At 49.3% G+C, this 23,081-nt stretch overlaps 2 protein-coding genes across 2 annotated transcripts in view; both read left to right on the forward strand.

The window, feature by feature from the left end:
* The first annotated feature begins 2,756 nt into the window (after positions 1-2,756).
* LOC117058598 (vesicle-associated membrane protein 2-like) lies at positions 2,757-5,331 on the forward strand. The gene is given in 4 exon segments (XM_033169848.1): positions 2,757-2,793; positions 2,796-2,917; positions 3,720-3,771; positions 4,817-5,331. Coding segments are annotated over 4 exon segments (213 nt in total). The 5' UTR covers positions 2,757-2,771; the 3' UTR covers positions 4,834-5,331.
* Positions 5,332-15,205: 9,874 nt separating this feature from the next.
* PER1 (period circadian regulator 1) overlaps positions 15,206-23,081 on the forward strand; it is a 32,020-nt gene continuing 24,144 nt past the window's right edge. Inside the window, exon 1 of the mRNA XM_033168890.1 lies at positions 15,206-15,303. The gene's annotated coding sequence lies outside the window, so the exon portion shown is untranslated. The remainder of the gene's footprint in view (positions 15,304-23,081) is intronic.

A 23,081-nucleotide genomic window follows, 5' to 3' on the forward strand; every position in this document is an offset into this window, starting at 1 on the left:
CTACCTCACAGGGTTGTTGTGGCGATTGAGTAGGAGGAGAACCATGTATGCCACCAAAAATGGGTGGGGATTATTCAGTTGATAAATAATAACTAAATAATGCTGGCAGGCCTTTGCAGTACTTTAATTTTCATTTCAATCAGCCATTCTCCTTAACAATAATCTGGATTTTGTTTTTTAATTGCATATTATGGTTTTAGCATTATACACCATTGTGCTATTTAATGGTATGGTGATACAGAAATATTTCTGTAAATAAAATACAACCCTGTGTTGCAAATTCTGGCTGTGCTCATCAGCCGGCCTGGTCATTAGCAGTCAGCAGTCTCCTCTCTCATCCTCTCTAAAAACTTGTGAGAGTTGGTGTCTCGCTTTTCATGCGCTTTAGAGATACCATTCACGCCTCTTTCTCCTGTTCAGAATTTAAAATACTTCCACCCTGGCTTTTCCGATATTTGTACTTAAGGCTGCTTACAACAGGAGAGTATGAAATAGTAATGAGACTTAAGACTGAAATCAGTGGTGGCCTCAACCAGCAGCACAATTCTGCTGCTGCAACAACAACACAACAACAACAACAACAACTTATTATTTATACCCCGCCCATCTGGCTGGGTTTCCCCAGCCAACTTGGGCGGCTCCCAACAAAATATTAAAATAATATTTTATATTTAAACATGCACATGAAAGCTCATACCAAGAACAAACTTAGTTAGTCTCTCAAGATGCTACTGGAAGGATTTTTTTTTTTGATTTTTTTAAAATACAATAGTCTGTCAAACATTAAAAGCTTCCCTAAACAGGGCTGCCTTCAGATGTCTTCTGAAAGTCTGGCAGTTTTCCCCCCTCTTTGACATCTGGTGGGAGGGTGTTCCACAGGGCAGGTGCCACTACCGAGAAGGCTGGTTCCCTGTAACCGGCTTCTCGCAGCGAGGGAACCGCCTGAAGGCCCTCGGAGCTGGAGCTCAGTGTCTAGGCAGAACGATGGGGTGGAGACGCTCCTTCAGGTATACTGGGCCTTTTAGGGCTTTCAAGGTCTGCACCAACACTTTGAATTGTGCCCAGAAACGTACTGGGAGCCAATGTAGGTCTTTCAGGACCAGTGTTATGTGGTCTCGGCGGCCGCTCCCAGTCCCCAGTCTAGCTGCCACATTCTGGATTAGTTGTAGTTTCCGGGTCACCCCTGCTTGGCAGGGGGTTGGACTGAATGGCCCTTGTGGTCTCTTCCAACTCTATGATTCTATGATTCAAAGGTAGCCCCACCTAGAGCACATTGCAGTAGTCCAAGCGGGAGATAACTAGAGCATTCACTACTCTGGCGAGACAGTCTGCAGGCAGGTAGGGTCTCATCCTGCGTACCAGATGGAGCTGGTAGACAGCTGCCCTGGACACAGAATTGACCTGCGCCTCCATGGACATCTGCGCATCCAAAATGACTCCCAGGCTGCGCACCTGGTCCTTCAGGGGCAGTTACCCCATTCAGGACCAGGGTGTCGCTTAAGCAAAAGCCCGGGGGAATAATTCTGTTTATCCAAAGCAATTTTCACCCCACCCTGAAGCGGAAAAGGCTCCCAAGGCAGCTTATAAAGGTCAGTCAAAGTGCAGCTGCTTCTCTGCCCTCAGAAAGAAAATGCGATGGGGAGGGAAGAGGAAAAAAGCAGGTTCTTGCAAGCCATGGTCAGGAACCTGCAACTCTCCAGATGATGCTGGTTTGCAACTCCTCTCCTCCCTGCCCTGGCTGATGGGAGTGGAGTCTGGCAAATGGAAGGTTTCAGATTCACGTAACATTTCCTTGCAGTGGTGAGGTGGGAAAGGGAAGAGTTCAGATAGCCCGGCGGTATGGCTGCCGCAAGGTGAGAGTTGGGGTGCATCCAGAGACAGCCGCTGCGTTCGTCTTGCATCTATTTTCTCCCCCCCCCTTGCTTTTCAGCCCATGTCTGTGGGCCTTTTCTGCAGTGTTTGCTGCGGTGAGACGGCATCTCCTGAACCTTTTGCTTGTGTGAGAGATCTTGGGGGGGGGCAGATTGGAGTGGCCCGTTCTCCCTCCCCCTGCAGAGTTCCCTGTGGTCAGCAGAAGCTTGTGGGCCTCTCGTGTTTACAGTGGTCTCCAGGAGGAAGTGTGAAGCTGTACTGGCAGCTGTGTGGCGTAATCAGTGCGGATTTACGTATAAGCTAAACAAGCTATAGCTTAGGGCCCCAATCTCTTGGGCCCCCCTCAAAAAAATTAAAAGATTTTTTTTTTTTTACCATATAGCATATTTGTTGTTGTTGTTGTTCAGTCGTTCAGTCGTGTCCGACTCTTCGTGACCCCATGGACCAGAGCACGCCAGGCACGCCTATCCTTCACTGCCTCCCGCAGTTTGGCCAAACTCATGTTAGTAGCTTCGAGAACACACAGCATATATTCAACACCAAAAACAGCTACAATTTGTTGTTGACAAAGGACAGCTGGACATATAAAGGGCCCCATTACCTTCAGTAGCTTAGGGCCTCATCAAACCTAAATCCGGCCCTGGGCATAATGGTTAGAGTCCGACCTGGGAGAGAGCAGGGTTTGCATCCCCAGTCGGCCCTGAAGTGGCCTCACCCAGGGAGAGGTGACCCTGGGCCAGTCACAACATCAGGGTCATTGTGAGGAGGAGAACTACGTGCTGAACCTTGCACATCTTGGAGGGGAAAGCGGCATATAAATCCAAATAAATGAATAATGATAATAATGGCCGCCCTTTCTCCTGCTTCTCTTCCTTTTCCTGCTCCAGGTCGTGGACATCATGCGAGTGAACGTGGATAAGGTTCTGAGAGGGATCAGAAGCTCTCGGAGCTGGACGACCGCGCCGACGCTCTGCAGGCGGGGGCCTCCCAGTTCGAAACCAGTGCCGCCAAGCTCAAGCGCAAGTACTGGTGGAAGAATCTAAAGGTAACCCGAAAAGAGCAGCAGGCACATGGCGCCCTTCGAATGCGGTGCCAAAAGCCCTTCCCTGCATTGCCGAAACGGCCGTGCAGGTCTTAGCTGGGAATGAGAAGACTCGGCATTGCCCAGCCCCCAAGAACCCGTGTTTCAGTCTTCAGACTTATAAAACGTAAGAGTGAAGAGCTGGCCCTCTGAGCATGTGCAGATTCCCTGTGGATGAATCCTCTAAACTGGGGGAAGGGAAGTGAGCGGTGCAGCGTGTCGCTTCCGAGTGGGCTGCTGCAGGATCGTCCCCGGAAAGGCTCTCTCCTGTTCACTCCCTTCGTTTATTCATTCGTTCGTTTTATTTGCATGCCTTTCCGCAAAAAAAAGAAAAAAAGAAAAAAGGTTGTGCTCAAAGCGGCCTACAAGAAAGAAAACCGGGGGGTGAGGGGGGGTGCATTTCGAAAACCCAACAGTGCAAAAGCAATTTTCATGATAGATAACATAGCGCAGCAAGGCAATAGCAATTATGGTAATGTACAAATAATAATAAATCAACTGTAAATACAAGAAGATCACATAAGCGACAGCATCAGCAACAGCAAAATAACAAGGGAGTCAGACAGTTTCCCCATGGTCCTAGAAAGCCCCCCCCACAATATTGCTCACAGTCCCTCTCCTGCAGCAACTTGCAAGGTCCCCATAGGCAGGGAGTGGGGTTCAGCCGCTCCTGCCGTTGCTTGTTCCCAGAGACCAGTTGCATCTCATTGCACCTTTTCCCAGCTCATGCTCTCGCTCCCCCACCCTTCTTCTCTCCCAATTGCAGATGATGATAATCCTGGGGGTGATATGCACCATTATCTTGATCATTATCATCGGTGAGTTTCACCTCCTCGTAGCGGAGGCCATATTTTTGGGGTGGGACGGGTTGCCTGTCTTTACAGTCAGTTGGGTTCGTTCTGGGTCCAGGTCCCCACCTCTGGCGGACAGGATTGCGCAGCCACGGGGGGGGGGGGGAGAGATTCTGTTTTTTTAAAAAAAGCATTGCTGCTTCCCTATTGTGAAAAGGCTGAGGGCTGCCAGTCTGTTCTCTACAGAGCAAGCTCTTTCACCAGAGCCAGGCTTGTGCCTGTTTCCCCCATGCCAGCGTTCAGGGCTGGAGCAGTAAGGAAAGGAAGAGCATGTGCAGAGTGCAGCTCCTTCGTGAGAGGCAAGTGCAGAAGTTGAGCTGGGGGGGGTTTGGTTTTCAGGGGGCTGTTGAACCCAGGCGTTTCCTTGAAGGCGACACTTGGCCTTTCCTCGTGGCCCTGAATTGTAAGGGCGCCTCGTTTGCCCCCGCGTGGGCGGCTCATAAATCTGGACGCGGCGGTGTTGACATCTCCAGAAGGGCTCTGGAGCGGGTGGATGTTGTTTAGGGCCTGGCCTTTAGGAGTGAGGTCCGTATCCTGCTGGAAGGACTTCTCAGAGGAACTTGGTTGGCTGCTGCAGGAATCCCAGGAACCCGTCCGGTCGGGCCTTTGGTCTGATGCAGCAAGGCACCTCTTTAGCTGGTACGGCCAGGATAGTGACCTACCTTACAGGGTGGTTGTGAAAAGGGTTACACACCAATGTCGGCAGGGGATGGGGAGGGTGAGGATATTTGTATGGCGGTGGGAACTTGGCTGTACTGGCTTCTTCCTCTAGTCAAGGACCACTTTTGGAAGGTGTTAGCATCCATCCCTCTGTGTGTGTGTGTGTGGGGGTGTCACAGTGGCGTTACCTGAGCAACCGCATCCTAGCTGCCTGGACCCACCCTGCTGCACAGATTTTTTTAATTTTATTTTTGGATAACAGCTGAGTTGGGAGTGATGTAGTTTGGGGGCGAGCCCGAATCTCTGGAGGTTATTAACTGTCCTTTCCCCTCTCCCCTTCCTCCTTTTGCAGTTTACTTCAGCACTTAATGGAATTTATGGAGCCATTTCTCATCCAGGAGCAACGGCCGGGAGCAGCGTGAGGGGCAAAGCATCCCCCCTCCTCTAGATCTCAGCCATATCTTCCAGCCGCCCCCCCTCCCCTCCCTCCATACGCCCCTTACACCCTCCCGAATCCCCTCCTCCCCTCCGGTGTGTGTGTGTGTGTGGGTGTGCATTGCGTGGGTGTCTTGTAAATAGCCTGATTTGTTATTTATACATATATATATATATAATATATATATTTGTCTGTTTGTAGATTTATTACTAGACTTTCCATGTGTCATGGAATCTTTCCCCCTTCCCCTTCTCCTGCCAACTCGCGACTTCTCTCTTTCTCTCTCTCCTGACAGTGTTTTTTCAGTGTCTTGGTTTTTAACTAAAATCTTCAAGGACCAATAACTCCTTAACCCTTCTCCTGACTTAGCTGGGCTCAGAAACTCCTAAGGCACCCTGGCCCACCACACTTCCTCCCCATGCGCAAAAAAACCCAAACCCCTCATCCGGATACTAATGTTGGAACAGTCTTGGGTTGTGGATCTTACCTCCCTGCCTGCAATCTTTCAAGGCACCTCGTCGGAAGTGGGATGCCCATGAGTGCCCAGCTTCCCTTGGTCTGGATTGCGACCCATTGCCTCCTGCAACCGCTGTAACATTGGACTAGACTGTGGTGTGTTAGGGTGTCTGGGATTTCTTTGCCTGCTCTCTCTTTTGATCTCAGCCCCTTCCCCGGCGGGGAAGAACCTCTACCCTTCGTGATCTTCTGTAACATTCCTGGAGTTGTGCTGTGTGCTGTGTCTTCGAAGTAACCAACACTATACCTTATAATCCACCACACCCCACCCCACCCCGGTGCAGGGGGGCAGCTCTGTTTTGGGAATCCTGCAACAGCCCTCTCCTCGCCACCTCCTGCCACTTACGGGAGAGGCGGGCGATTTTCCTGCCATAGATGTCCTAAATGAAAACTGCCGCTCTCTTTTTTTGATAATAATAAAAATGCGAGTATACAAGGTAAATATAACGTGTACATTCCAGGCCTGCCCGGTAAAGGAGCCGAGGTTAATCTAAATAGGGGAAGCAGGTTAGCTGCCCACTCCCCTAAATATAACTCCCAAGTCCTCCTCCTCTTCTTGCAATCACTGCCTATTTGCCGGGAATTGGGGTATCTTCATTCATGTCTGGGTAACAAGCAAGCTAGGGTTCTGCCTTTGGTTCCTTTCAGAAGCGTGTTTATGTGTTGTGTTGAAAGCACAGATAACTAGCAGATTCGGCGTCGAGTCATACGGGGATTGGGGGGAGCGTTGCTGTTTAATAATCCTCTGAGCAAGAAAGTATCTATCTTCCCCATGCTTGGGAAATTCTATTTGGGCCAGTTTTGCGCTATAGCAAAATAGTTTTTCTGTGTCTACTCTCTCAACTTCTGAATGGAACTACTAGCAAGGGAGGGTGTGTGTTGTGTGTGTGTGTGTGTGTGTGTGTGTGTGGAGAGTTGAGTAGGGAGGAGGCTGGCTTGAATACAGGCTGTTTTTTGTGGGGGGCGGGGAGGGAAACTCCTCCTCTCTGCCCCCACTTCCCCATCCTCACCCAAGATCAGCCAGTTTTGCTTTGCAAATGTCGTAATTGTGATATTGTGACGAGTGAACTCCCCCCCCCTCCCCAATCCCTGTTTAGCACAAACTGCCATATTTCTTGGCCTGTTTATAATGTCGGCGATGTGTGACACTCTCTTTTTTATTTTTTGGTACATCCCCCCTCCTTTCTCCTCTTCCCCCCTCCTCTTTTCTCCCAAGTAGAGGGGGGGCAAGTGTTTTAAAAAATTATCCCTTATCCACTCGTCTCTGTGTTCCGGATCGCGCTCTCGAGGCCAAGGAATTTCAAGAGGGAAATAGGAGAGGTTCTGGATCGCGCTCTCTCTCTCTCTCTCAAGGCAAAGGAATTTCAAGAGGGGAACTAAGAGAGGAGCCGGCTTTTCACGGAATCACCGTCGCAGCTTGGCGAGTCGGGTGCCCCCCTGCCAGTTCGGAGGGAAGACTTGGCAAGGGGCGTCCTGCTAGCGAGACTGGGATGTTGGGGCAGAACTTGGACCGTGTGTGTGTGGGGAGGAGGCTTAGAAGCCTGATTAACATCCTGGCTCCCGACAACGGAGGGAAACGAAGGGAGCAAGGAGGTTAGATGGCTGGCGCCTTCTCCCCTGTCGGAAAAAAGTTGCTGGCAATTCTCTTAGGTGGATGCTCGGATATTGTGAACTGCTGGGGAAGAGGAGAGCCCCAAGGTCGTGGGGAGGGGGGCGCTATCACTTGGAGGAGGGGAAAACTCTTGAGGTTGCTCCTTGAACAACAAGACAGCAGCGGGGATGGTGGAGGTCCTGCACACATCTGTCTTCCATATATACTGTGGAAAGGGGTGTGTTTCTTTGGGGTATGATCTGCAGGCGGGGTGGGGATGGGAGAGAGAAGGGGCTGCAATTCTCCAGCTGGACAGCAGGTGTCACTGCTGCTCTCCAGCTCCCTGGAATGCAGCCCTCTTAATTGGAGATAACTTCTGGTGGGGAAAGGGAACGATTTAAAGGTAGAAAGGGGTATTTTAAGGGGTAGGGTAGATCAGGGCACAAGGGGGTGAGGAAAGGTCCTTTGCTTTGCTGCCCACTCCCCCCTCCTCCTCCCTCTTCCTCAGCAGGCCTGGGTTATGCAGGAAAGGGGTTCGAATCGTTATGGACATGACCGGGATTGACTATGCTGTGAAAAATACCTGAAATTTGGAAGGGGAAAAAATAGTACAATAAATGTCCTGTGGAGAACGCCCAATTATTATTCTTTGTCTTGCTTGTCTGTCTTAAAAAGGGCTGGCTTCTGCCCTCGCTGGGGCAGCGGGAGGAATCTCGTAACTTTGCTGACAGAAAATCAGTAATAAGTAACATCACTAACGCGCCAGGAAGAACCGTAGAATTTCTGGAATGGGTTTTTTTTTTAATGGAGTGGGGGGGAATAAATGTTTTGGGGAAAACAGAAACATATGCAATCCTTTCCGTGCTTTTCAAGAGCATGAAAACGGCGTGTAAATGTGTGTCAATCTTGGCTCGTCCAGTTTGTGGGGCCGCCTCGAGACATTTTGGCACTGGGTGCAAACCTCCGTAGGCCTGCCCCCGCCCCACCACCAGGGAAGAAGGGGTGAGTCAAGATCTGCAACAGTGGGCGAGAATAAAATCAACCTTATCCGATGGTTCGCGTGGGATTCAAAGTCTGTTGCGCGGGAGAAGGGGGTCCTCTGTGCTGTGCAGAGCCCAGGATATCACCATTTGCTCTCTGGGGGTGGAAGGAAAGCAGCAACAGTGCCTCCTATTCACTGCTATCAGGGCAGCAGCAGTGGGCGATGCATTCCTTGGAAGCCAGATCTGCTGCCCCTGTGGATCCTGCCTCCCGAGGCGTTTCCTCACCTTGCCTCATGGGTGGGCTGGCGACATAGCAGCAAGCTGTTGGAAGTCTTAAGGTTTCGGATCCCGCTGTTGCCCCTTTGTTGAGTGCTAAGACACTACATCCAATTGAGGTTTGGGTTTTGTTTTTGTTTTTTACCTCTATGTACTCCAGTAGGAACCAGAAAAAAAAATCACCCCTCTTTTTTCTGTTAGCGGACAGCCCTGATGAAGCAGCAGCAATTGGATTCCACCCAACGGCACGTTTTTGGTTTTGCCTGCTGTAAAATAAGGAAGAAAGGGAATACGGTTTGAAACAGGAATCTGTAGTAAACGAAAGGGAGTTTTTAAAAATGATGTGGGCTTGGCAATGAGACTCTGCCGCCAGGCTAATCCAGGAGCAGGAGAATGGGATAGAAAAATCCACCTGCCAACACGAGTAGGTTTATACACATTTGCTGCCAGTCGTGAAGTTTGTGCTAATCGATTACAGGGGGGGAAAGCCAGCGTGACGTGATGGTCTGAACGGAGCCCACGTTCTTTTGATTTTCACTGAAGAGTTCGGTCTATGCTGGTCTCTCCCAATCAAATTTGGGATATGGCACCTTATGGTCTGCTTGGCTGAAAACACAAGTCTAGTAGAACAGCAAAAGGTATCTGGAGGAACACTGAAAACCTGTGGCACAGATGCAACGTGCCGCAAGCAGATATCTGCCAGTGGGACATCTGTGGGTGTTTTGCAGCCCTTCTGGGAGGGGAGGTGCCTGATAAGGAAGAAACGCTTTGGCATTTCCCTGAACCATGTGCCTTGTTTGCATCTGTGTGTTCAGGATTTATGTTGTGGGTGGCAGGCTTCATGTTGGGGGACAGAACCTCAGTTAAGTTTTTATTGATTTGCTTGAGTTTACAAAGCATTTCCTTGATAGATGCACCCACCCCTTTAAGAAGATAGCGAATAAATAAAACCAATTACGATATTAAGGACTTTGCATAGGGGGGAAAAACCTGTAACAAAATTGCGAGCAGCCATTATAATCATTACAATTTAAAAATACTATCAATATTTAATTTCTACTATTGCAGTAAAACACATTTCCTCGGTGCCTTTTAGACAGCAGAACATTATGTTGGTCCCGATTGCGGCTTCGGAACTGCTGTTAGTTTTTGCATCCGTATTACATTACCTTCTTTCTGGAGTTCAAGCAAAGCAGTTGTTGAGAGTTTAAAAGCACGCAGCTATCAAAATGTGTTCCAAATACTAGTAAATGGTTTCTTCAGGCTATTTTCTGCACCAACACACACTGAAAGTTCCCAGTGTTGATTGGGAATTCTGAAACCAGAAAACCCTTCGATTTCTAAATGGCGGAATAATTTCATAGAATCAGAATTCTTGGAAGAGACCACAAGGGTCATCTAGTTCAGGGGTCAGCAACCTTTTTCAGCCATGGGCCAGTCCACCATCCCTCAGACCATGTGGTGGGCCGGACTACTGGTATATAAAATTCCTATACCTCACAAATAACCCAGAGATGCATTTTAAATAAAAGGACACATTCTACACATGTAAAAACACGCTGATTCTGGGACCGTCCACATGCCGGATTTAGAAGGCAATTGGGCCGCATCTGGCCCACGGGCCTTACTTTGCCTACCTCTATGTAGTCCAACCTACCATGCAGGGATCTTTTGCTCAAGGGGAGACTTGAACCTGGGACCCTGTGGGGGTGGGTGGGGCGGGAATAATTTTTAATTCTGGGTTTTTAACCCCAATCCCATACAGAAGGCATGTCCAAAGTCTGATTTGGGGGCCTAATGTGGCCCGCTGGTCAACTTAATCCAGCCGCTGTGGTAGTTCATTTCCTGGGGTAAAATCCTAAAATAACCTCAACAACTTCAATCTTTAAAAAAGGGTCAACAACTTTGGTTGGCCCTCATGGCCCTTCACTTCATCAAATCTGGCCCTCTGGAAAAAGTTTGGAACCACTGCCATACAGTTAGGAGACAGAGAGGGGACACTTTGATCCCATGGGGGTGCATTTTGAGTAAAGATGGCGGATCTAACCATTGGAAACCACTAGTTTGGTTCAGTTCGAAGATCCTTGGTCCAATTTGGTTTGACGGTTCCTGCGACGGAGCAGATTTTGGCCTATGCTGCTTCTCTGTAACCTTACAGCAAAGGGTTGGATAAATAAACTAATAAACGCTGGTGAGCAATAGCTTCGTAACAATAGTAATTGGCGATAACACAATAATCCTTGATTGTGAAATTAATTAACACCTTGTGTTGGGCAGGAAACCGCTGCTTGTATTCAGGCCAAGGTGGGTAAGAGGCAGCAGGGAGAAGAAATAGAAATTGGAGACGGGGGGGGGGGGTATATCGGTCTCCTTGGTGCATAGATGGGGGTCTCTACGAAGTGGGTGTGAGCTGCAAAAAAGTGTCGCTGAGGCATCTTCTCGACTGCAGGGAGAGCGAACTGCTTTTGCAGCTGGTGTGGGAGGAGAGGACATCTAGGCCCCGCAGCTCAGCTATTAATACATTCCAGTCTGACGGGAACAAAATGACCCCACCTCCTGACCCATCTTTCTGTGCTGTGATTCGCCCGGGCAGGGAGAAGTTGCCAACTGCAGGCATAAGCCCGTCCCTAAACTGGATGTGTGGCATATTATCCACGAAGGTGAGCAAAAACGGCTAGGTGCCAGGCTGTGGGGCCGGGGAGGAGTTCAACGTGCTTTTTGAAGAAGCTGAGGGACTGGTTCGGTAAGTGGTACCATCCAGGCAGGGCATTAGGGCAGAGGTCTAGATCTGAAGAATGTCCAGGAAGCTCCCCCAAATGCAACAGGACTGGATTTTGAAATAAACGAAACAATGCCCTATTACCTTCTAAAGCAGACACCCCCAAGCTCGGCCCTCCAGATGTTTTGGGACTACAACTCCCATCATCCCTAGCTAACAGGACCAGTGGTCAGGGATGATGGGTATTGTAGTCCCAAAACATCTGGAGGGCCGAGTTTGGGGGTGCCTGTTCTAAAGGGACCACTGAGGCCGCCATCCAAAATTACCCAACAGCACCTCTGGAGGAAGAACCCACAGTTTAAAACAAAAAAAAAGATCGTTTGGGACTTGGTGCTGTCTTCCCCTCCTGCTACTGGATTTAATCTCCATTATCAGCCATCATTTCAGGGTCTTTGGTGCATCGTTAGAATTGTTCAAATGGCACTGCACAGCCATAAGGGTTAGGAACTTCTTACACTTAAACATGGAAAATGTGAGAGTTGCACACGTCTCCAGGCTGGGCAAACATTTGCTTGGGTACACATGCATGTCCACTCCTGTGTATATTCTCAAGCAAACCCTAACATGATGCACCACCAGCGTACTGAACTGAGTTTATGAGTTAATGAAGAAATGGGGTGGGGGACTTTTTATTTTATTTTAATTAAGCCTTCACTTTGACCCCTTAAGAAAAATTGTGCAGTGACATTTCTGGAAACGAAAGATGTGTTCTGCTCCACATTTGTCCTGGGCTGCACCACATTTGTCCTGGGCTGCACCTAAATTGCCATCTGCCTCTCTTAATACCTGCCCGTTTCACAGATGTATGTCAGACAAGCAGTGGAATGCTTCCAAGAGAGTGCTTATTGTGGAGTCAGTACTCTTCACACAGTACTCTTCTTTCTAAGTGTCTGCACTTCGGGCATCAAAATGCAAGCCTTTCCCCCTATTTAATCCAGATCGACACTAGTAAATTTTAACGTAACCAAAACCTGTTGCCAATGGCTGGTTTACAATCTCTCAGTGACCTTGCAAATCAAGTCCCGAAAAGGAAACATCACCTGGCCCAGGGGTTCAGCAAACGTTTTCAGGTAGGGGGCCGGTGCACTGTCCCTCAAACCTTGTGGGGGGCAGACTATATGTTACCATGATTATGAACCTGCATTTTTGGCAAAAACCCTTATTGGGACTGTCAGGAGACTGCCCTCGCCAGAAGCCAGGGCGGTGCCAGGCTTTATCAGTATCGCGAACCCCCGTCTCCGATGCTGAGTTCTTCATCTTCGTCCAGTGGGAGGAGCAGTAATTCCTCAAGTGGGGAGGGGGAGATGGAGACAGGAAGTGGGAGCCGGGGCTGTGACAGGGGAAGAGAGCCTTCGCACCAAGCAGAAAACAGGAGGTGAAGCACCCTTCCGTCTCCTATTTTGCACAGGGGGGGAAGACATAGAGGGGGGAGGCGGGGGTTCCGCATTCCGCGCCTTTTATGCTGGGCAAGGAACAGGAAGGGGTCATTCCCGGACTCTGCCGAAGGATGAGCTGGACATTCTTTCTTGCACTGCACTGTAAATATTTGCACCATTAAAGAAGTTAGTTTTAGAAGCTTCGTGTCAGCCTGGTTACTCATGAGCAGCCATTAAGCCACCTTACAGGGACCAACCCCAACATTGCCCAAATGTGATTTTTCCTTTGTGTTTTATGTGTTGACAGTTATTATTCTCTCGTAAGGCAGGGTGGGGGGCTGAGGTGAGCGCACCATTCCTGTCAGCCCTGGAGAGCGTGTGCACATGCGTGGGTGAAGGGAAAAGCCATGGCCACGTTAAGTCAGGGCCGGCGCTGCTCGAGCAAAAACGTTCTTTTCCCCATGTGAGGGAAGACGAGGCGGCAGCGGCTATTCACTTTTCTATCGCTCACATCATGTAGCTAACAAATGCCTCCCCAGCAGAGTGCAGAACTGATATGGAGTGCAGCTGCCCAGGCGCTCCCTGCTTCTTAAGTCGGGGAGCACCACAGCCGCAGACACCGGCGAGCGTCGCTCCCGAGGTGCCTCCGAGCCCCTGCCACCCCAACTGCCCTTCCTGAGTCAGTCGCGGCAGCTTCATGGTGGAAATCTGAACTGTGGCTCCTTTCCCCTCTTCCTCACCTCCCACCTTGGAAGACAAGATTGCTGCGCGCATGCACAGCGGACGGAGAAGGGGCTTGTCTCGAGCCAGCCGCAAGCCTCACTTTTGACCCCCAAGCCTGGCTGAGTTGCAAAACCATCGCGCACATGCGCTATGCCGGCTGTCTGGATTCCTGAACCGCCCATGGGCCGGATCTAGAAGGCCATTGGGCCTGATCCGGCCCACGGACCTTAGTTGGCTGACCCATGACCTAGCCACACATCTCCTGGGGCATCTTTTGAATTTCTGCTTGAAATGCGCTGCTAGAAGCACACGGAACTCAAAAACAGTGACAATCCTCCTCCACAGAGCAGGTTTCTTCAGATGCAAACCCCTCTTTTGTTGTTGTTGTTGTTCAGAGTCGTTCAGTCGTGTCCGACTCTTCGTGACCCCATGGACTAGAGCACGCCAGGCACGCCTATCCTTCACTGCCTCTCGCAGTTTGGCCAAACTCATGTTAGTAGCTTCGAGAACACTGTCCAACCATCTCATCCTCTGTCGCCCCCTTCTCCTTGTGCCCTCCATCTTTCCCAACATCAGGGTCTTTGCAAACCCCTCTGAATGGGGCTAAATCCAATGTATGAAGAGTCTTCATCCCACCAGGCTTTCTGGACCTGTCCTTTGCACAGGCTCCAGGGCAATGTGAAAAGGGGTGGTGATGTGCAGCTTGGAAGGAATGGAGCGTAATGTTTCTTTTTCTGAGCATGTGGCATCTTCGCCAGAAAACCTGCTGCCGCTGAACTCAGTGGAACTCACTTCTGTGTAAACCAGGATTGCACTGGAAGAGCTGGATTAAGCCCGTCTGCAATATGTATTTAATGCAGCATTACCCTGTTTTAAACGGCCATGGCTTCCTCCAAAGAACCCTGGGAAACGTAGTTCATTGAGGGTGCTGAGAGTGTTAGTAGACCCCTATTACTACAGTGGTTTAACAAATCAATCCCTCTTCCCAGGGGACTCTGGGAACTGTAGCTGGGGGGGGGGGAGAAACGTCTCCTAAAAACCCTCAGCCCCCTTAGCAAACTACAGTTCTCGGGGTTGCTAAGCCATGGCTGTTCAAAGTGGTATAATGAAATTGCTTTAAATGTGTAGCGCTGTCGCAAAAGTCTCTTGGGCAGAGTACCTACCATACATTTAAAAGAAAAGAAAAAACTCCCCCAGAATTCTGGGAAACTGTAGTTTGTTAAGGTTGCTGGGGAAGAATTGTAGCCCTACAATGGGGAAAAGTGCGGGATTCTTTTTTTTGGGGGGGGGAATAATGCTTTAAATGTATGGTAAGCATGCAGCTGCCAGCAAGAATTAACACATTTTTTTAAATTACTGGAATACCAATAATACAGGTAATAATAATGACATATACATCAGGTCCTAATAACCTCTGGCTTGAGAAATTTTTATTGTAGTCCAATATGGCTACCTTCAATATAGATATATACACTCACATATACATAGTTTAAAATACATAAGAAAAGGGCGTTCTAAATCTCCTCATAAAACTGGCAAAGCCGCCTCAGCATTTTCCGACCCGCCCCCTTCGCGCCAACGGCTTTCGACCTGAAGCCCCGCCCTTGGCCCGCCATTCGTCCCTTGCACATTGTAAACAAGCACAGCAGCGGCGGCCGCGTGAGCCTCCTCCGCACGTGGTACCGGCTCTCGCGGAAGGCTGGCTGCCGGAGACCCCAATAAGGATCGCGTCCCGCGAGCGCAGCCAATGGGGAGCGCGTCCGGGGCGCGGTCCAGAGCACGCGGGCCTGTGCATGCTGCCGCCGAGCGAACCAATCAGAGACGGAAGGGGGTGGGGAGGCGAGGAGCGCCGAGGCCTGGGGAGGCGCGTCATGGCCCCGGTGTCACGCGGGCCTGTGCATGCTGCGACGCCGTCTGGCCAATGAGGCGCCGCGCACGGGAGCGGGTCCGGGGAGGAGACGCCAATGCGGGGAGGGCGGTGGGCGGGAGGAGCAGCGGCGGCGGCAGCCATTGGACGCGGCGGGCCGGAGCGGGTGGTGGGCGTAGCAGGCCGGTGGCAGGCTCACGCGGACGGGTGCATGGTGCTGAGGGAAGCGCGCCCTTGGCAGAGCTCAGTCGGCAGAAGCCTTTAGACGGGACGGTGTGTCTGCGCGCTTGAGGTGAGTGAATGAGGGGCGGGCGGGGTGGGTGCCGTCCCGCGCCTGTGTGGGAAATAATGGTAATGACAACAATAATGGCAATAAAAATTCTAATGGTGGTGATGGGTGTTGGGGCAGGTGGTTCGCAAGTGGGCAGAGAAGGGGAGCGGGAGGGTGAAAGGGGCGGTTGTGGAGGGGTGTGGGGGAAAGGAATTCGGCTGGCTGGCTGCGAGTCGCTCTGGGTTACACTGGGTGAGATGAAGGGACTGACTAAACTTAATTTATCTTGAAAGAATACAAAACTCAGCTTCGGAATGAGGGGCTGATAAAGCGAGGGGTGTCAGCGGGATGGTTAATGGAAGGAGGGGGAAAGCAGAGAGGGCTGGGAAATAAGGGGAGGGGTCTTTGAGGTGGTTGTTTTTCTTTAGGAGGGGATTTCGAGGTGGGGGGACGGGGTTGTCGCCCTCGTTAAAACTCCCGTGAATCATATTACGAGGGTTTTTTGGGGGGTGTGTGGGTGGGATTTTGAGGAGAGGGTTTTAGGTATCGGGAGGGGAGGGGTGAAGAGGATGAAAAGGCAGGAAAGTTTGGGAAGGAGGGAGACTGCTGGGGGTTAGGGTTAAGGTGGGTAGGTGGGTGGGGTTATTGAAGAGGGTGGTTTCTAGGAATGGAGGGGAGGGTTCATGGGTGGGAGGTGGGGAAGCTTTGGGGAAGCAAATGCCACATAGGAAGCTGGGGAGGGCGAGAGTGGCATTAAAGGTGGAGGGCAGAGGGAAGGAGCAGAAAGGAGGTGGGAGGGAAGCAGGAAGTTCAGGATTATGGGGTGTGGGAGGGGGGGAAGAAGTGGGGTGGGAAGGAAAACAGTGAGGGACAGAGGAAGAAGTTGGATGGGGATGGGACATGAGGAGCAAAAGAAGGGGAAAGCAAATAAAAAATCAGAAGGGTGACTTGAAACAGAGGCTCCAATTACAGTATAGGATGGGGCCTGGGCAGGGATTTAAAGGGGGAATTTATGTGGGTCAGCAACTTGACCTGACCACTGATGTTGGGACACAGCTGGGGACCCAAGTTTGAGGAACCACTGGTTGAGAGCATAGAAGAAACTTCTCTAACCTGACACTAGCTAGATGTTGTGGACTACAATCACCATCAGCCCCAGCTTCATACGGATGGGCTGATGGGAACTGTAGTCCAAAACATCTAGAGGACACTGAGTTTGGGAAGGCTGGCATAGAAAGAGTTGGGAAAGAGGTGATTGTTGGCGTGTACTGAAAAAATATTTGTGGGGAGGGCTGGTAATCATTGAATTGTAGAGCTGGAAAGGACCCTGAGGATTATCTAGTCCAGCCTACTGTGGTGCAGGAATATGAAGGGTGTTTTTTTTTTAATATAACTCTGGCTTCAACAGATTTAGTGACTAATTAAAGCTACCAGTAATTCCCAGTTGTAAATGTGTACTTCCTGAGCTGGTGTGTGTGAAGTGATTCTCTGTTATTTCACCCTGAACAAATTTGTTTTATTTTATTAACTTGTGTTCAATAAATACCGGTATATCAATAAAATCCTCGTTTACTTTGTTTTACACTTCCGATGACTCTTCTATGAGAGAGAGATTGAGATTGAATTTCGGGGAGGGCATTGGTTTGAGGAAACTGTTGACTCCAGCAAAACACACAGTGGGAGCCATAAAAAGGTGTTCAGCACTGAAATAAAGCAACGAGGAAGTATTTGGCTAGAGAGTTCAATGGAGACTGGGAGCTTGTGGTCTGGCCAAAGAAAGGGTGAAGGTGTATGTTTGTGCGTTGTTGAAAGCAGTGGGTAGATGAATAGGCATACGTGTCAGGGGTAATAGTTGTTGGAAGCTTGCCTTTTGTGAGATGATGAGAGGAACACTTTCAGGTACTGGGAGATGGTCTGAAGTAGAGAGTGGGAGACTCTCAGGATGGGAAATGGGTGGGGTTTTACGGAACAAAAGTTAGGAAGAAGTCTTTGGCTAGGAATGGCTTGCCATGAAGCTTGAGGTGATGCAATGAAATAAGGGTGGAACAGGAAGATGCCAAGTTGCGCAGGAACATGGCACTGAGATGGGAATATAGTTATGACAGAACACTTAGGTGTATCACAGTTCTGTTGTGAATACACGGCACTTGGGCTTTCCTGTATTTGTGAAAGGACATGAAGTCCCATGAGGCGTGTGTAAAAACTGAAGCAGCCTTTGTGATGACGTTTCTGCTGCTTTGCGAGATCTCATAGGAGCATCAGTAGCTTTCTCACCTTGGCCACTGTGTTTGGCTTAGCCCAGAAGTCTTGAGAAGTCCCTCTTCCGTCACTCCAAAATGTTGAAAAGCTCTGAGCTGCTGACGTGCCAGATATGTAATCCTAACTGCTTTTCCTTTGAGCGAGTGGTCTGCTGTAGTCAATTTTTCTTCTGAATACCCTGAAAAATAGCATTATCAGGAAGTGGGCAGGCAGACGTGCCTGCATGCGTCTTTTGTAATAACTCTGTGATTAGATAACGCTGCCAGCGCCAACCAATACCCACTATGATACAGTTCCTTGGCGGCAGTTATGTAATAAGTGCTGAGATGAAGGTACACCTTGCAGAGAGCTGCAGGCTGCTTGGGGTTTTATGTTCATGTAATATTCCTTGGGAGGGTGAATCATTATATCATCAAGCTTCACCTGTTTTGCTGTACAGTACTAAGGTTTTCCAACTGAGCACGATCCCTGGGGTGCAGGAGGTGGCTGAATATGTAGTGAAAAGTTTGTCACATGCACATGCAACGAGCTACCAGTTCTATTAAATACTTTTCCTGTTTAGCAGACGTAACTAATATGGATTTGCATGTAAAATTAAATAAACAATATTCTTGGCAACACCTGTAGTAAAATTCAGAGCACAGAGGTCTGCAGGGGGGAAGCACAGATCAGCCTGATAACAGAGGAAGTGTGGAACAAGACAGATCTAACTGTTGGGTAGCCAAAAGCCCACCAGTGAGAGATCTTTAGATTTAACTAAATTTTAAGATCTTCACTACTTGGCCAAATCCAGCAGTCTGAGACCCATGCTTTGCTTTATATTGCTGGATATTTATGTATTCTCCTTACATCCCACTTTCACATGGGGTCCTCCTAGGAACTGATCAGGTCCATACCTGCATAGCCTCCAGCATGGCTGCAATCTCTGATTCTTCCAGACCTTTCAGTGAGCCCCAAGTCCTCAATGCTTTTTCTTGCTCTGCAGTTCAGAGAGAGCTGTAGATGGTGAGCAAATAAAGAGCTGAGACTGTCTTCTGGGAATATTCCTCATGCTCAGATCTTCTGGAAGTGAAAATTGGGCAGGAGCTGGTTTGTGGCTCTTGCTTGATGAAACCTCCAAACCAATTTGAGGAGAGGAGATATCTGAACTTCCAGCTCCCCTCAGAACATTCTTCACTGTGGATTTTCCATCCTCCTCTCCATGTTTTATTAGTAGGTTTCTTTGAAGATTGAAGTATTGAGATATTGCCATTCACTAGTAGAGCATTGGGGTTCTATGATTTGACTTTGAAGTCGAAAAATAACAAATCATCCAGCAAAAGAGAGAATAGCCTCCGTCCATAAATCCTTTAAAAGGCTCTGCTGCTCTCCAGGGCTCCTTCCGTCCCTTTCTCCTGCTGCCAGGCTGTGGCAGGTGCTTGATTGTTGGTGTTCTGCAGCTTCTTCCTCCTCTGAAGCAGTCAAGGCACTTCAGTGGAAGAAGGCAGAGGATTTAAATCCCTCCTCCAAAGTGCTGGTGGGAAGTGCTTTCTGGTGGAGCAGGATGGTGTCTCTGAATGCCATTTCTGCTTCCCCTCTATTCCTACGTTTTGCTTAAAAGGATGATTGTTTGAGGCAGATGTTTTCTTCCTTTCTGACATACCCTTTTGCAGTGAGTCTCTCTCTCCCCCCCCCCAATTCATCTTCTTGTCAGTTTATTGGGTCACACATTGGTTTATCCACTTCTGGTATCTGAGGTTCTTTCACGGGAAGGTCCTGTAAGGCACTTGTGTGCTCTCTGAGAAGAACACCTTTTTAAAACGAAGTTGATTAAGAAAACACACACGCACACACACATCCTATCATTATTCTGAAAGTGTCCTGATCGTCTTGCTGCTTCCACACTAAAAGCTGTATTTATCTCTCAAATAACTGCCCCCCCCAAGAATACCAAGGAATATGAGGTTCCTTCATCATCAGATGACCCAGAAAACGAATCAGATGGAGTGGTGAGGTCTGACAAGTGCCGCTTTACGTGGCGTGCTGCTGGGACAGACAAAATGTGCCACCAAAAGGGAACAGCTGATGTGGAGCTTAACTCTTGACGGAGGGGAGCAGGCTCCAGAGAGCAAAGCTCAGCGGCCGGATTACTGTGAGAACATCCGAGTGCCAGGCATCCCAGCAGGTCAAGGTCCCCTTTGCAGAAACGATTATAATCAGCAGCCACTAACCCCAGATTTAAACGTCAGCTGTGTTCCGAAAGTACGAACAGCAAACATCTTGGCCTGAAAACAGCTTTGCTAGCTTCACAGGTTCCTGCAGGCAATGGTTCCTTCCAAGAAGTTGACCAAGCTGGAGTTGCTTGATTCTCTCAGTACTGTTTGAAAGTTAGGCTGGAGGCAGGGAACTGGAAGGGACTTAATCCAGATGAGACTGCCCAGTGAGCGAAACTTCTTCATAAGCCATCCAAAACAAGTATGAACGCCAGGAGCTGGGCACAGAGGACAGACTATCCATTGACAAAGCTAAACAGCTGGTAGCAAAAGCCAAACTTCCTCTGCTTTTGCTGCTACAGACTTCAGACGGGACAGCTAGCATTGAACCAGTCAGAGTCCTGTGTGGTGAAAAAAGCTCTGCTGGTGGCTGGAAACAGCATCATAGAAACAGGCGGTACTTGGGTGGGTGGGATTACATATATTCCTGCTGACTTCAGAGGGTTGTAGTTCCAGCTGGTAGAATCACAGAAAACCCCTCCCTCGCCTCCCCCCATTTCAGCAGCGGGTGTACAGTAGGGGAAGGGCCATTGGGAAGGTTGGGTGTGGAGCAGCAATGACTGCTCCTGGGTGCGAGTTCTTGGGCGGGGCTTCCAATCTTGGAGTGTTGATCCACGTGCAGGCTGTGATTTCCCAGCACCACTCACTTCCCCGGCTGAAGCTCTGCCCCAGTTTTGCTGAGCTGTTCTGGGACACTTATGTCTCAGTCAAACTGTACATTTGGGTGAGGCACTCATGTAGAAACAGGCTGTCTGCTGCTAGGCACACGGGCTTGGGAGAGGCTGGGTGCATCCAGCAGGGGGCGGCATATTCCCAAAACTGGAGAAACCAGAAGCACAACCAATTGGGTGGATGGTTCTGTTTTGGAGTCTTAACTGTTGGAAGTCCAGTAGTATAAAAAGAGGAGGGGTGAGCATAAGACTGCTTGCTCCTGCAATGTAACATAATAGATTGTGTCCAGCTGAGTTCTCCTCAGAATAGACCCAGTGAAATAAATGGATCTAAGTTAGTCATGTCATATACTTTTGAGGATGACTAATGTTAGATACAACCCAGTGCTTTTATCCTTTAATTGTTTCTCAAAATTTGGTCTCCAGTTGTTATTGGACTACAGCTTCCATAATCTGTTACCTCTGGCCCTGCTAGTTAGGGATGATGGGAGTTGCAGTCCAGCAAAAGCTGGAGACCAAAGTTTGAGAAATGTCCGGAATATAATGTGGCATTTGAATTGGTTGCCCCATGGAGTGAAGTTCCTCTGTCTGCAGCTCAGTGATGCGTTGTAGATACAGATACCCCTTTGGAAATTGGAGTGGGTGAAGAGATGATATTCTGTTTCCCCCAAATCTATCCAGACAGGGTGCAACAATTAATTCTGGGGTGCCCATCTGTGCAGGCAAAGCCCATGCCAGTTTCCTTGGCTTCTGTGACTCATAGGAAATGTTTTGCTCCTTGCACCGTCACTGCTTTCATTATATCGCTCCTCTTTGTTTGGAGACGAAATTAACATGTTGCTGCTGGCGGCCGCGAGGAGGAGCTGTCAGTTCCTTGAACTTGTGGAGTGAACCAAAAGAACACAATGTTCCCTTCTGCCTTTTATAGGCTGCTGCCTCTGCTCTGGAAATTCGCTGTGTGGAAATAACCCTCGGCTATGCGGCAAGGGGGAGGAACTTCCGTGAGATGGCTCCTCCCCCTCACAGCAGCTGCTCTTTCCAGCTGCCTTGTGAGCTTGGCTGGGGAGTGTTACATAAGAGCTTTGAATGAGAGAGGAGCGACATGATGGCCGACCATCAGGCTGGATCAGATGACCTGGTTGTGGAAAGAATTTGGCCCACACTTGCTGGAAGGGAGTTCTGCTTGCTCTCAGCTGACAGCCTGCCAGGCTGAGGCAGCAAAGGGCAGAGACAGAGAGAGCTGTGAGAGGGAGCAAAGCAGAATTGCAGCCTTGGATGTGAGAAGGGACAAGCCGACCTTCCCTTTGCAGTAGCCCCAGGACCTCTCAGCATGCTGTGTTTTTAGTTAAAGATCTGCAAGCTGCAGTTTCTACCTCCCATGCTTCACTCTTGAGGGGAAGTTTGACTTAAATATGTTGACCAGGAGTAAAGATTTCTTTGTTCAGGTGGCCTTATAGCTGATGTTTTGGGGAGCTCAGGACCAGGACTTGTGGTCCTTTGGCCACATGTTCCTGAGACAGGGAAGAGGGGAAGGGGCAAGTGTGGGGAAATCCTGGGGCAAGGGGCACGAGCTTGAGGAAGGCTACGTGAAGCAGGATGGGTTACTGTATCTGCTGTCCTGTTTAACAAAGCGTTATTGCAGCACATATGCAATAGTTCCCTCTAGTGGCAGTTAAATGATTAACCACAACATGCATTCCAGTACGCTTCAAAGTTGCTCAATTAGTGCCAATGCATATTTTATAGGGAACTCAATGGCTATATTATTGACAGTAAAAGAAAGACATATCTGCATAATTAGTCAAGGCAGCCTTTCAAATAGGTCAACACAAGTTACTAGCCAACACCATTTTCTGTTAGCCCATCTCTCAAAACATCCCTGTGTGAGTAATTTTGTGTGCTGAAATGGGGCGAAAGGCACTTTCCCTACTTGGGCTTCATACTTCTCATAGGAGACTAGTTCTTTGCAAGCTTGAATCCCTGGTTACCTTTAAGCAGACCCCTGTACTGTATCTGCAAAGGGAAGAAAAGTCCACTATCCCAACCACTGTCCACCTCAGCTTTCATGTGACCCTCTTTTGACTCATTCAAGAGCCAAGCCATTCTGTCCCTACACTGCAGGGTCCCCCCCCCCCCCCGCTGAACCCCTGGCTTGCACTTTTGTTTCAAGTGGGCTCATTTGTAGTAATCATTATACAGCAGTCATTTCCTCCCTGTTCCGTTCAGTGGTTTGCTGAATCAGTCTCTCTTGTCCCTCTTACAGGCAGCTGCATTAAAGGGCTTCCTGCTTCTGAATAGCTTTTCCCTGATTGCAGCTGAGCACAGCCTTTTTCTTATACTTCCCAGTGGTTGTTTTTTTTTTAAACCCCAGCCAGCTCTCCTGGATATTTGGGGCATGTGTTACTGGCTGCAATAGAGAGGCCGGACAAATAAAGACTGAGTGGCTCCTGTACTTTTAATAGTTGTGTAGAAGAGGGGAAATCCCCCCCTCCTCCTGGCCAGTCTAGGGTGCAGCCTTTGTTCAACTAATAGTCATTCAGTTACCCAAGTCCAAGGCACTAGAAATGGGAGGTGTATGTAGACAAAAATACATAGGGTTCAAATGGACATTGAAAAA

Source organism: Lacerta agilis, chromosome 14, assembly GCF_009819535.1.
Source record: "Lacerta agilis isolate rLacAgi1 chromosome 14, rLacAgi1.pri, whole genome shotgun sequence".
NCBI lineage: Eukaryota > Metazoa > Chordata > Lepidosauria > Squamata > Lacertidae > Lacerta > Lacerta agilis.